The sequence below is a fragment of the Ursus americanus genome, chromosome 15 (genome assembly GCF_024610735.1).
Source record: "Ursus americanus isolate L20-20 chromosome 15, mUrsAme1.1.p, whole genome shotgun sequence".
In the NCBI taxonomy this organism is placed as follows: Eukaryota; Metazoa; Chordata; class Mammalia; order Carnivora; family Ursidae; genus Ursus; species Ursus americanus.
In genome coordinates this window covers 5,926,069-5,940,591 of record NC_142141.1, presented here as the reverse complement: position 1 = coordinate 5,940,591, position 14,523 = coordinate 5,926,069, and the positions used below count along the sequence as shown (strand labels likewise).

The window sequence follows — 14,523 nt, the reverse complement described above, 5'->3', positions numbered from 1 at the left end:
TGCTAGTAATGCCTGGCTGGTCATAAGTCATATTACCAAAAGGCTTAAATAAATTGGTTCAAGTTCATTACCAAGAAGAGAAAAATGTTTATTAAAATTTTTAAGTGAGTGCAAAAAAATTAAATGTAATTGAAACTAAACACTACCTATAGCACATACTAATATATTTTGGTACCATTAATGGTCACCTCAATTGCAGGAAGAATCACTGTGACCACCAATTTGACCTTACCCCAGGGCTGTTTCAAAATCATGCCCTTTTTTCTTCTGCTTTGTTGTCACTGAGGATCTCATTGCTAATGCACCACCAAATAATAATGCTATGACATGAAATGCACTATTAAATAGCGTTTTCATGGACAAGTTTTTTTCAAGACACACTTGACTGAACTCTCAGACTATCTGCCCAGGATTTAATCATACAGGAAACCCACAGATTTTAATGAGGTGGCGTGGCAAATATCATGTAATTCAGGAAACTCATCAGTCAAATGTTAGGTGTACACAGTTTACAGATGGAGCTCAAGTGAGAGGGCAAGCATCTGGTCTAAAGCTAGTATAAGAAAAAGTTGTAAACCCTCTCATCCCCAAACGACTTAGTTTAGGAACTTATAAATATGCCCCACATTCTGAGACATCTAACAGAAGGTTGGAACAAAACCAACACTGTCATCTTTGCTATTCCTAGCTGTTTCTTCTTCCACTAAAACATTCTGCCCTCTACACAAGCTATAGAGTGGACTCAGCCAAAGATCATTTAAGTAAAGGTAGAATTAATTTTATTATTATAGCGCTACACTACAATGCCGATCGAATTAAAAAGCTCTCCTCAGCAAACTACTTACGACAAATTAGAAGTGCGTTCGCTCCGTGTTCGAAAACTTTTAAAGTACTGATCCTACTGGGCTAAGTCGGACTCCTGTATTTGTACTTTTATCCTACATATTTTCCTTTACGTAAGGCGGACAGGAATTTGACTAGCCCACTCCGACAGCAAACTGGCCCAACACCCGCACGCTGTAGCAAGAAGCCACGTTTTCCTCGGGCGGACTGTTTCCCCACCCCTCCTTAAAATAATGCGTGTGGCCACTTGAGACTTCCCCAGCCAAGCTCCAGAAACTTGCAGGTTTAAATGGCCAAACTGGAACCAACCAGGGCAGCTGTCATCTGAAACTCAGGAAAGCTGAGACCAGCCAACTCTGCCGAACGTGGAAGGGTGCGGAGAGATGTGGCGGGGCCCGTCGGAGGGAATGCATTAGGCTCCCCTCCCCAACCCCCCATCAATTCGCTTTTCTGCAACCCCAGCGCCGCCATCCTGTTCCTGAATAATTAAACGGGCTGGGGAGGGAGCGAGGTGGCTAAGAAAGGCAGTTTCTAGCCCGAGTTTCCCGAGCCCAAGCGGTGGGGTCGAAAGGCCGAGGGCTACATCCCCGGCGTGCGAAGGACTTTCCTCAGGGGCCGGGAGGGCAGGGGGCGACCCCGCGGCCGGCGGGGCGGCCGGAAGCGGAGCGCGGGGAGTGACGTGGAGGAGGGGATGACAAAGGGGCGCGGGGGCCCCGGCCGCGCGGCCCGCGGGCCCGCAGGGGCCGGGACAGGTGGCCGGGCCTGGCCGGGAACAATGGGGGGCCGAGGCTGCCCCCTGGCGCTCACCTACCTCCGGTGCCCTCCGAGTTCTCGTTGAGGCTGCCCGAGGAGTCGTGCTGGGCGCCCACACACCCGCCCATGGGGGCCCCCGGCGCCTCGTCCGCCACCTCCGGGCGCTCGTCCGGCCCGCCGCCGCCTCTGCCTCCTCAAGCGCCGCCGCCGCCGCCACCGAGCCCCGGACAGGCGCGCCGCTCCGCTCGCCCGCCGCGGCCCAGCCTCCGCCCCCCTCGCCGCTCCACCCACTGCCTTGGCTCGGCCCCTTCCTCCGCGCCCACTTCTACCTCAGCCCCCGGGCCGCCCGCCCGGCAGGCCTGGCCCGCGCGCCGCCCTCGCCTCCGGCTCGGCCCCGCCAGGCCAGGGCTGGCCCATCCCGGGCGGGCCGCAGCGCCCGCCTCGCCCCCTCACAGCCCCGCACACCCGCGTCCAGGCGAGCCCCGCACCGGCGCCGCCCGTCCGCCAGGCCCCGTCGGCCCCCGCCCCGCGGCGCCGCCCTCCGCACCCGCGGCCTGGGCTCCGCCGGGCCCGCCCGGAACGGCCGGCGGGGGCGGGGCCGCGGAAGGCCGCGCGCTGATTGGCTGCAGGATGGGGCCGCGAGCGGAGAGCTAGGGCGGTGGGGAGAAGAGGGGAGGGGAGGGGAGCTCTGAGCCGGAGGAGCGGAGGCGAAGCGGGGATCCGTCCGGGGGAAGAGGCAGGGAAAGGAGGCGAGGAGGAAGCATGGGGAAAGAAGAAAAGAAAGGGAAGAAGGGAGAGGCAACAGGAAAGGAGGAACGAAAGTGAGAAAGGAGAAGTGGAGAGGGGTCAAATCGAGTTTCTGGCTCCTCCTCGGGCGTCAGCTCTTTCTCCTTCTCGTGGAAGCGGGTCGGAGGGGGCATAGAAGTAGTAAAAGAAGCCTAGCAGGCGGGGATGGGGCTGGTTCCCAAATAACTGGCGGAGGTGGGTAGGGGGTCCTGCCTGAAGGTTGAGGTCCCGGAACCTTTGAGGTTTGTATAGAATTCAGTGGATTGGTACGCGGAGTGTGGGCTTACCCTTGTCTGCCCCGCTCCCAACACCCCCCCAAATCACTGTGCCCCATTATTAGACGTAGAGGCGGTCATTGTGGTTGCAAGCTGGACTCAGATTACAGAGGCGAGGCATTCGGTGTAGTAGAGATAAGCGCTGATCGTAGTTCTGAGGGCGTGGGTTCATTTCATCTTCACGGAATTGATTATTCAGACACAATGCTACTTCTCAAGATCCTCCCTTTAGGTATCTTAAATCGTCTTTAGAACAAAATGAAGTATAAAAAAATAAAATACCCTGCTTTCTCTAAACTGGAATTTGGTACATGGACCACGCCCGACATTCTTGGCGGTCGCTATCCTAATCTAAGCCAAATTGTTAATGGTCCCTTCAGAATTGTGCTCGGCTATGATGCCTTAAAATTTTTATCAACCTGCTTGGGCCTTTATAAAGCTTATTTCTGCCCAAGCTGTTTTAACTATCTGCTCCATTTTTATATCAGACTTTCTTTTTTTAACATCCTGGGTCGGGTTTTGCTTAGCATTAAAAAAAATTTTTTTTTAAGTGAAATACCTAAGAAAGAGACTCTGCAGCTTGGAATTTGCATTTAAATATATTTTCATACACTGCTGGTGGGAGTGTAAATTGGTTCAATCTTTTTGCAAAGTAATTTGGAAACAAGGATCAAGAACCTTAAAAATGTTCATACCCTTTAATTTGGGATTATCCCACACATGGATATCGAGCTCACAGAAATAGTCCAAAATGCAGAGAAAGATTTCTGTCCTTGTATTTATTTGATAGTCAGATAAAAATGAGGGTTTGACAAACAAACAAAATCTTATACTTACATAAAAGCACAGAATGTCTGGTAAGAAATAGAAATCTGCTATATTAAATTTATACTGACAAATTAGTGTTGTCCTGGGTAGTCATGAAAATTCAAAAAAGCTTATATACCTTCATGTTTTTCTGAGTTTTCAGAGGTTGCTCTGACATTCAGGTCCTGTGTCACAAAGCCCTCTTCTATCTGATCATTCTCAGCTGAGTATTCACATTGGCAGACAGACATCACTTCATCACTTCCCTGAAGGAGAGAAGCTGCATGTTGAATATCTTCAAAGGGATTGCTTTGTCCTGAATTTTGCTCTGGAAATTGCAGAAACCAAGACTTCCACAATGTCTGTGAAACAGATGATAGGCACCGAAGTGATGAGTGTTTCTGATGAGGGCTGAGGAGTTGCCTTAGGAAGAGAGAGTTATGTCACTGAGAGATTTTCAGTTATGGGTATTCTGCACCTTGTCTTTATCTTAGAGCAGAATCACAAGTTCCCAGGAGACAGAGTCATGCGGCAGTTAAGGGCCCCAGCTCTGCTATCAACCTCCTGGGTTGGAATCCGGCTTCCATTCTGTACTAGCTACATGACCTTAAATTTCTATACAGCTCAATTTCCTCACCTGTAAAACTGGGCCAATAACAATGCTCTCAACTCTGTGGGGGCTCTTTATTAGCTCTCTTCTTCTTCATGCCTAGCATCACCTATTTAAACTTACTGCACGGCTCAATCCACTTAAGATCTTCTATAGAAAGGGTGCCTTCTTTGTGGGCCTGTGTATGTGTGTGTGTATGTGCTTCTCTATCTTTTGTGATGTCTTTATTGAGATAGAATTCATATACCATATGTTTCACCAATTTGAAGTGTATGATTCAAATTGGTGTAGCCACTATGGACAATAGCATGGAGGTTCCTCAAAAAGTTGAAAAGAGAACTACCATATGATCCAGTAATTCCAGTTCTGGGTATTTATCCGAAGAAAATGAAAACATTTGGGGCACCTGGGTGGCTCAGTCGGTAAAGCATCTGCCTTCAGCTCGGGTCATGATCCCAGGGTCTTGGGATCAGGCCCTGTGTCGGGCTCCTTGCTCAGCGGGGAGTTTGCTTCTCCCTGTGTGTGTGCTCTCTCGCTCTCTCTCAAATAAATAAATGAATCTTTGAAACAGAAAAGAAAAAAAATTAAAACATTAACTCAAAAAGATGTATGTACCCCATGTTCATTGCCACATTATTTACAATAGCCAAGACATGGAAACAAACTTAAGTGCCCATCAATAGATGAATGGATAAAGAAAATGTGATATAGATAGATAGGTAGAGAGAGACATAGATACACATTCACACAATGGAATATTATTCGGCCATGAAAAATAACAAAATCTTGCCGTTTGTGACAACATGGATGGGCCCTGAGGGCATTGTGCTAAGTAAAATAAGTCAAACAGAGAAAGAGAAATACCTATGATTTCACTCATATGTGGGACTTAAAACAACAACAAAACCAAAACCACTCCAAGCCCATACATACAGAGACTGGTGGTTGCCAGAGGTCGGGGGGGGGGGCTTGTGGCAGAAGAATGGGTGAAGGGGTCAAAATGTACAAACTTCTAGTCATGAAATAAATAAGTCATGGAGATGTAATGTACAGCATGGTGACTAGAGTAAATACTGTGTTGCATATTTGAAAGTTGCTAAGGGATAAATCTTGAAAGTTCTCATCACAAGAAAAAATTTTTATAACCATGGATAGTGATGGGAACTTTCAAGATTTACCCCTTAGCAATTTTCATATAAATGGAAGCGTATTTGGCCTTTTGTGGCTGATTTCTTTTATGTAGCATGATTTTTCAAGGTTCATCCATATTGTGTAATGTATCAGTACTTCATTCCTGTTTATGGCTGATTAATTTTCTATTGTGTGGATATAGCACATTGTGTTTATTCATCAGGTGATGAGCATTTGGGTTGTTTCCATTTTGGGGGGTACTATGAATAAAGCTTTTATGAACACTCAGGTACATGTTTTTGTGTGAACATATGTTTTCAGTTGTTCTGGGTATGTACTGAGGAGTGGAATTGCTTGGGCCTATGGTAACTCTACGCTTAACTTTCTGAGGAGCTGGCAAAGGATTTCCCAAAATGCCTGCACCATTTTATATTCCCACCAGCCATTTATAAAGAAATGTGAAATGGTACAGATGTTTTTTTATATGTAGGGTAGCTCGTTGTAGTTTTGACTTCCACTTCGTAATGACTAATAGTGTTGAATGCCTTTTTATGTACTTATTGACCATTTGTATATCAGTTTTTGGAAAAATGTTTACTCAGACACTTTGCACATTTTTAAATAGTATTATTTATCCCTCTCTATTTTATCTCCCCAGTCACCTATCCCCAGGCAACCACTGGTCTGCTTTACATCACTACAGATTTCTTTGCATTTTCTAAGAATTTCTGTAAATGAATATATACAGTATGTACCCTTTTTGGTATGGCTTCTTTCACTCAGCACAATTATTTTGAGATTCCACCATATTGTAAGGTTTATTCCTTTTAGTTAATGAATAGTTTTCCATTGTATGGATATACCAGTTTGTTGATTGTGTGGCTATACCATGTTTTCACAATTACAGGTAAAGTTGCTACAAATATTCATATACATATCTATGTATGGGCACATGTTTTCCTTTCTCCTAGTAAATGACTAGTAGGAGAAAGGATGGAACACATGGTGGTTTGTAGTTGTTGTTGTTTTTAAGAAACTGCCAAACCATTTTCCAAAGTGGTCTTACCATTTACATTCCCACCAGTATTGTATGAAAACTACTTCCTTCACATTCTCACCAACACCTGTTTTGGGTCAGTTTTTTAATCTTAGCCGTTCTGATAGATATGTAGTGGATATCTCATAGTAGTTTTAATTTCCATTTCCCTAATGACTAATGATGTTGGACATGTTTTTCATGTGCTTATTTACCATTTGTATATCTCTTTGGTAAAGTATAAGTTCAAATCTTTTGCCCATTTGTAATAAGGGTTGTCTTCTTATTATTGAGTTTTGAGAGTTCTTTATATTTTCTAGATGTAACTCTTTTATCTGATATATGACTTGCAGATACTGACTCTTAGTCTTTGCCTTGTCTTTTTAGCAGAATTTTAAATTTCTGATAAAGTCCAATTTGTCAATGTGTTCTTTTATGAATCATGCTTTTGGTGTCATATATAAGAAATCTTTGCCTAAACCAAAGTCAAAAAGACTTTCTCCTAGGTTCTCTTCTTGAAGATTTAGAGTTTGGGGGTTTACATTTAGGTCTATTATTCACATTGGGTTAATTTTTGTATATGGTGTGAGGTATGGATCAAACTTTGTTTTTTGTTTTTGAATATAGATATCCATTTGTTCAGCAACATTTGTTTTTTGTTTGTTTGTTTTGTTTTGTTTCTGGTTTTTTTACAGAGAGAGAGTGGAGAGGAGGGGCAGAGGGAGAGGGAGAGAGAGAGAATCTTAAGCTGGCTCCACACCCACTGTGGAGTCCACAGGGTGGGGAGGGCTCAACCTCATGACTCTGAGATCACTACTGAGCTGAAATCAAGAGTCAAATGCTTAGCCAACTGAGCCATCCAGGCACCCCTTTTCAGCAACATTTGTTGAATGATGTCCCTTCTCCACTCAACTGCCTTTGCATCTTTGTAAAAAAGAGAGTGGTCCATAAACATGAGGGCATCTATTTCTGAACTTTCTACCCTGCTTCATTGATCTGTTTGTCTCTCTTGATGCCAATACCATATTGTGTTGATTACTGTAACTTTATAATAAGTCTTGATGTCAGGTTGTATTCATCCTCCAATGTTCGTTCTTTTCAAAGTAATTTTGATATTCTAGGCTCTTTGCATTTCCATAAGAATTTTAAAATTGTCCTTTCAATTTCTACCAAAAAGAAAACCTGTTGGGACTTTGATTGAGATAACATAGAATATATAGATACATGTGAGGAGGACTGACATACTAACAATATTGAATCTTCCAACCCATAAACGTGGTATATCTCTCTTTATATACATCTTTAGTTTCTCTCAGCAATGCTTTACGGTTTTGAGTGCACAGGTCTTGCGTACCTTTTGCCAGATGCATCCCTAGGGACTTCAGTTTTTTTTTTTTTTTAAGATTTTATTTATTTATGTGATACACAGCCAGCGAGAGAGAGAACACAGCAGGGGAGTGGGAGGGGAAGAAGCAGGCTCCCAGCGGAGGAGCCCGGTGTGGGACTCGATCCCGGAACGAACGCCGGGATCACGCCCTGAGCCGAAGGCAGACGCTTAACGACTGAGCCACCCAGGTGCCCCCAGGACTTCAGTTTTTGATAGTATTGAAAATAGTGGTTTTTAAAAGATTTATTTATTTATTTGAGAGAGGGGGAGGGGAAGAGGGAGAGAATCTTCAAGCAGACTCCCTGCTGAGTGTGGAGCCTGATATAGGGCACAATCTCACAACCCATGAGATCATGACCTGAGCTGAAACCAAGAGATAGACACTTAACCAACTGAGCCACCCAGATGCCCAAAAATCATATTGGTTTTAGAATTCCACTTACTGATTGTTTGTTGCTAATACATTGAAGTACAATTGATTTTTGTGTGTTGATATCATATCCTACAGACTTGCTAAGTCATTTATTACTTCTAGCAGTTCTTTTAGAGATTCCATTGGATTTTCTGAATAGATGATTATGTTGCCTGTGAATAAAGAGAATTTTGCTTTTTCTTTTCCATTTTTTTTCCTTGCCTAATTTCACTAGTTAGTAGGCATTACAATAATTGAATGGAAATGGTGAGAGCAGGCATCTTTACTTGTTCTTTATCTCAGGAAAAAGCATTCACTCTTCACCATTAGGTATGATGCTAGCTGTAGGCTTATTTTTAAATATTGTAGCAACATATACATCACATAAAATTTTGGTATTAGATATTTTAATTTTATGGAAGGGAGGAAGGAACTCTAAAGAACACAAGAATGGCCAACTAAGAAGCAGTCATGCTCCCTAGGGCTGAGATTGTGTGTTTAAGGAAGAAGCCCCTCTAGGATGAAGAGCCAGACAGACCTTCTTAGAGAGGACATGGACCTGGATCTATGAATAGCAGGGAGGTTATTGTTATGCCACACTAGTGAGCTTGCTGGAAACTGCTCACCCAGGAATGGCTAGAAATTTGTCCGAGAGGGTGCTGGGAACTGTTCATAGGAGGTATCTCACCATCGTCATGAAACTACCTGATGGGCTGTGCCTGTGGAGCCTGCTACTTGCTAGGTGTTGTTAGCTCCTGTGTCTTGCAGGACCGGGCCTTGGGGAAACTGCCACAGCTTCAGGAGCATGGAGTTGGAGCAGCCATGTATCATGAAGGAGTTGCATTAGAGAAGCTCTCTGTACTGCAGGAACTAGACAAGGGACCGGCTCACAAAACTCAGAGGCCTGACCCTGGAGAAGCCACCCGTGCTGAGCGAGCCTACTGAGTGAGTGAATGGGAATTCTTCCTGCCATGTCTCTCCAGTGCCCTCTACTGTCAAAGCTAAACATGTGCCAACTGACAAAGGCACAATATTTAAAGGGCCCATATCCATTTTCACAGAGCAGGCAATGAAGAGTGACTTTGGATCTGAGAATGTAATAACGGGCATATTTTCTACCTGAAAATTTAAAAACCTTATATCTAACAATGATGAAGTATAAGGGAATTACTGAAGTTACAGAATTGCTGCATACCAGAATCTATGTAAAGTCAGAAAATAGACAAACCACTAGCTAATTTAACTTAGAAATGTATGCAGACGAGAAAGCAGAAATATGTGGAATAAGAAACAACAAGAGGAAAGTAGCTATTAATACAGAGGAAGCCAGAAAGTCATAAAAGAGTCCTTTACAGTCATAGCCCTATGCAAAGAAATTTATAAACCTAATGAAATGGATAATGTCTTAGGAAAATAGAGTTGATCAAAGCTGACCTTCCCAAGATAAAAAGTTAAACAAATCAATCTCAAGGAAGAAATGTAGAATGTTATCAAAGAACCATCCCACATCAAACACCAAGTTTAGATAGTTTCATAAGAGAATTCTACCAAATCTTAGAAAATAGTCCCATTGCTACATAAATTGTTCCAAAGTAGAGAAAACGAAGGTGAACTTGTAAATTCTTTATATGAAGTAAGTTAGCATTGCTATTTCAAGCTGATAAAGATATCCCACACATGATAAAATTATAGACTGATACCACTTACAAATATTCCTTTTAAGAATCTGAAATAAAATATTAGCAAACAGACTCAAATACCACATTAAGAAAATAATAAACCATGACCAAATGGGGTTTATAATGGAAATGCAAGGATGGTTCAATATTAGGATATGTATTAATATAATTCAATATTAGGATATGTATACATATAATATAATTAATATAATTCGACATAATATAACATATTATGTATCAATATAAGATTCAAGAAGAAAAATCATGTGCTTATTCTCATATATGCTTTAAAAACATTGACAAAATTCAACATCCATGAACAGATAAAAACTAACTAACCAAAAACAAAAACAAAACTCTTGAGGGAACAGTAATGGGTGAATACTTCCGTAACATGATGAAACATATTACCTTAGTCCTAAAGCCAGTATCTTATTTAAGGGGAAGATACTAAAAAGATCAGGAATAAGGCAAGAATACCCACTAATCCTACTATTATTTAAGATTGTCCCGGGAGCGTAAGACAATGCAGTTAGACAAAGGAAGTCAAGATAGGCAGAAAAATATGTATGTGTGTATATTAATATATATATTCCATATATAATATATGGAAAAAATATATAACTATCTCTATTTGTCAAAGACATGATAGTATACCTGATAAACCTAGAGCATCAATAATACTATCTCAAGGGCCATATGCACCCCAATGTTCATAGCAGCAATGTCCACAATAGCTAAATCGTGGAAGGAGCCGAGATGCCCTGCAACAGATGACTGGATTAAGAAGTTGTGGTCCATATATACAATGGAATATTACTCAGCAATCAGAAAGAATGAGTTCTCAACATTTGCTACAACATGGACGGCACTGGAGGAGATAATGCTTAGTGAAATAAGTCAAGCAGAGAAAGACAACTATCATATGATTTCTCTCATCTATGGAACATAAGAACTAGAATGATCAGTAGGGGAAGAAAGGGATAAAGAAAGGGGGGGTAATCAGAAGGGGGAATGAAACATGAGAGACTATGGACTATGAGAAACAAACTGAGGGCTACAGAGGGGAGGGGGTGGGGGAATGGGATAGACCGGTGATGGGTAGTAAGGAGGGCACATATTGCATGGTGCACTGGGTGTTATACACAACTAATGAATCATCGAGCCTTGCATCGAAAACCGGGGATGTACTGTATGGTGACTAACATAATATAATAAAAAATCATTATTAAAAAAAATAATAATAATACTATCTCAAATGGCACAATAATTCTGCAAGGTATAGTATATAAAATTAACATACAAAAAGTAATAGCTTTCTTTTTTTAAAAAAAGATTTTATTTATGTATGTATTCATTTATTTATTTTAGAGAAAGAGAGCACGCACATGAGTGGGGAGAGGGGCAGAGGGGGATGGAGAGAGAATCTCAAGCAGACTCCACACTGAACATGGAGTCCTGACATGGGGCTCCATCTCATGATCTCAAGATCATGACCTGAGCCATAACCAAGAGTCAGACACTTAACTGACTGAGCCACCCAGGTGCCCCTTAATAGCTATCATACACACAATAATCAACTAGATAATGTTGTAGTAAAAAGAACTATTTACAATAGCACCAATGAAGATAAAACAGAGTTTTAAACATAAAAGACTAAACCAGATGACCAGACAAGGATTAGATGAAAACATGGATGAATTTTTCTATAATCTGGATACAGGGAAAAGCTTTAAAAGTGTGTCTTGGGGCACCTGGGTGGCTCAGTCGTTAAGCGTCTGCTTCAGCTCAGGGCGTGATCCCAGGACCCTGGGATTGAGCCCCACATCAGGCTCCCTGCTGGGAGCCTGCTTCTTCCTCTCCCACTCCCCCTGCTTGTGTTCCCTCTCGCTGGCTCTCTCTCTCTCTGTGTCAAATAAATAAATAAATAAATAAAATCTTAAAAACAACAACAACAACTGTGTCTTAAAATCAAGATTCAATATTTTAAAAATGATTCACTTGACTACATAAAAATAAAAACCTTTACTTGACCAAAAACACCACAACCAAAGTTTAAAGACACATGACGAGCAAGCAGAAAATATTTGTAATTTACATCACAAAGGATGAATATCTCTAATACACAAAGAACTTCTAAAAATCTGAGGAAAAAAGACAAAAAGACATCCTATGGAAAATTTGGCAAAAGGCACAACTTACACACACATAATATATCAAAATGGCCATTAAACATGTGAAAATACGTTTACTAAGTCATAAAAAAAAGAAATAAAATGGCCTTAAGAATTGTGTGTTAAGAAATAAACCATTTTAGTTGTGGTCAATTGATTTTCCACAAAAGTGCCAAAATAATTCAGTGGGGAAAGAACCCTTCTCAATGAAGGGTTCTAGGACAAACGGATATCCACATGCAAAAGAATGAAGTTAGACTTCTGCCTCACATCATACATAAAAATTAACTAAAAATGAACCAGACCTAAATGTAAGAGCTAAAACCATAAAACTCTTAGAAGAAAATATAGGGGTGAATCTTTATGATCCATGCTTAGGCGATGACTTCTGAAGTATAATGCCAAAAGCACAAACAATAAAAGAAAAAAATAGATACACTGGATTTCATTAAAATTTTAAACTTTTGTGCTGAAAACAACACCATCAAGAAAGTGAAAGGACAACACACAGATGGAAGAAAATATTTGCAAATATATATATGTGATAAAGGTTTAATATCCACAATATATAAAGAAATGCTACAACTCAATAACAAAAAGACAAGTCAATTAAAAGATCAAAGATTTCACACTTGAATAGATTTGATTTGAATAGAAATTTCTCCAAAGAAGACATATGGGTGGCCAACAGCACATGAAAAATGACAGAACATCATTAGTTGTTAGAGAAATAAAAATCAAAACCACAATGAAATACCATTTCACATCTACTAGACTGGCTAAAATAAAAAAGACAGACAGTAACAAGTGTTGGTAAGGATCTGGAGAAATTGGAACCCTTATACATTGTTGTAGCAATGCAAAATGGTACAGTTTCTTTGGAAAATTCTGGTAGTTCCTCAAAAAGTTGAACATACAGTTACCATATGACCCAGAAATTCCTCTCCTCGGTATACACCCAAGACAACTGAAAACATGCATCCACACGAAAACGTCTACATGAAAGTTCATAACAGCTTTATTCATAATAACCCAAAGTAGAAAGAACTTAAATGCCCATCAATTGATAAAAGGATAAATAAAATGTGATATATCCATATATCAGTAGAACATTATTCAGCCATAAAAAAGAAATACATGCTATATGCTACAACATGAATGAACCTTGAAGATACCCTAAGTGAAAAAAGCCAGTCAAAAAGACCACTTATTGTATGATTCCATTATTTGAAATGTACAGAGTAGGTAAATCTCTAGAGACAGATAGTAGATTGATGGTTGCCTGGGGCTTGGGGGAGGGGAGATGTGACTCTTAAGGGGCATGAGTTTTCTTTTTGGGGGTGATGAAAACATTCTAAAGTCAGATTATGATGACGATTACACAACTCTGTAAAGCTACTATTAAACATTGAATTTTATACTTTACATGGGTGAATATTATGATATACAGTTGACCCTTGAACAACATGGGGGTTAAAGGTGGTCGAAAATCCACTAATAACTTGACTTCCCCAAAACTTAACTACTAATAGCCTCCTGTTGATGACAAGCCTTACTGATAACATAAGCAGTCTATTAACAAATATTATATTATATTATATTATATTATATTATATTATATTATATTATATTATATTATATGTAATGCATACTGTATTCTTACAATAAAATATAAGCAAGAGAAAAAAATGTAATTAAGAAAATAGTGGGGCTCCTGGGTGGCACAGCGGTTAAGCGTCTGCCTTCAGCGTTACGGGATCGAGCCCCACATCAGGCTCCTCTGCTATGAGCCTGCTTCTTCCTCTCCCACTCCCCCTGCTTGTGTTCCCTCTCTCGCTGGCTGTCTCTATCTCTGTCAAATAAATAAATAAAATCTTTAAAAAAAAATTGTAAGGAGGGGCACCTGGCTGGTTCAGTTGGTAGAGCATGCGACTCTTGATCTCAGGGTTGTAAGTTTGAGCTCCACATTGGTTGTAGAGATTACTTTAAAAAAAAGAAGAAAATCATAAGGAAGAGAAAACATACTTACCGTACAGTAAAAAATTTGCATGTAAGTGGACCCATGTAAGCAATTTGCATGTAAGTGTAAAAAATTTGCATGTAAGTGGACCCATGCATGTCAAACCCATGTTTTTCAAGGGTCAGCTGTATAAATTATATCTCTATAAAACAGTTTAAAAAAAGAACACGCTGAGGTACCATTTCTCACTCATCAGCCTGACAAAAATTCAACATATTGATAATTCACTCTGTTGGTGAGGCCTTGTGGAAGCAGACATTCTCCTATGTTGTTGGTGGGAATGCAAAACAGTTCAACCACGGTAGAAGAGAATACAGCAATATCTAACGAGATCACATATACCCTAACTCTAGAACCCAACACCCACACTCACGGTGGTTTTCCCTGAAGACATACCTCCAAGAGTAGTTAAATACATACATGGAAAGTTTTTCATTGCCACGTTATTTCTAACTGCAGAATACATAAAATGACCTAAATGTCTATACACAGGAGAAAGGTTGAATAAACTGTGAAACATACAGTGGGTTCTCTGCAGCTGCAAAGAAGAATGAGAACGATCTTGTGAATCGACACGGAGTGCTTTCCAATCTACATTGTTAAGTGGGAA

At 40.9% G+C, this 14,523-nt stretch overlaps 1 protein-coding gene across 1 annotated transcript in view; it reads right to left on the bottom strand.

Annotated features, from left to right (window-relative positions):
* The window catches only part of UBTD2 (ubiquitin domain containing 2), a 60,989-nt gene extending 58,949 nt beyond the window's left edge, over positions 1–2,040 (bottom strand). The window contains exon 1 of the mRNA XM_045792112.2: positions 1,655–2,040. Within this exon, the coding sequence (XP_045648068.1) occupies positions 1,655–1,724 (70 nt within the window). The 5' untranslated portion in view covers positions 1,725–2,040. The remainder of the gene's footprint in view (positions 1–1,654) is intronic.
* Between the last annotated feature and the right edge of the window lie 12,483 nt (positions 2,041–14,523).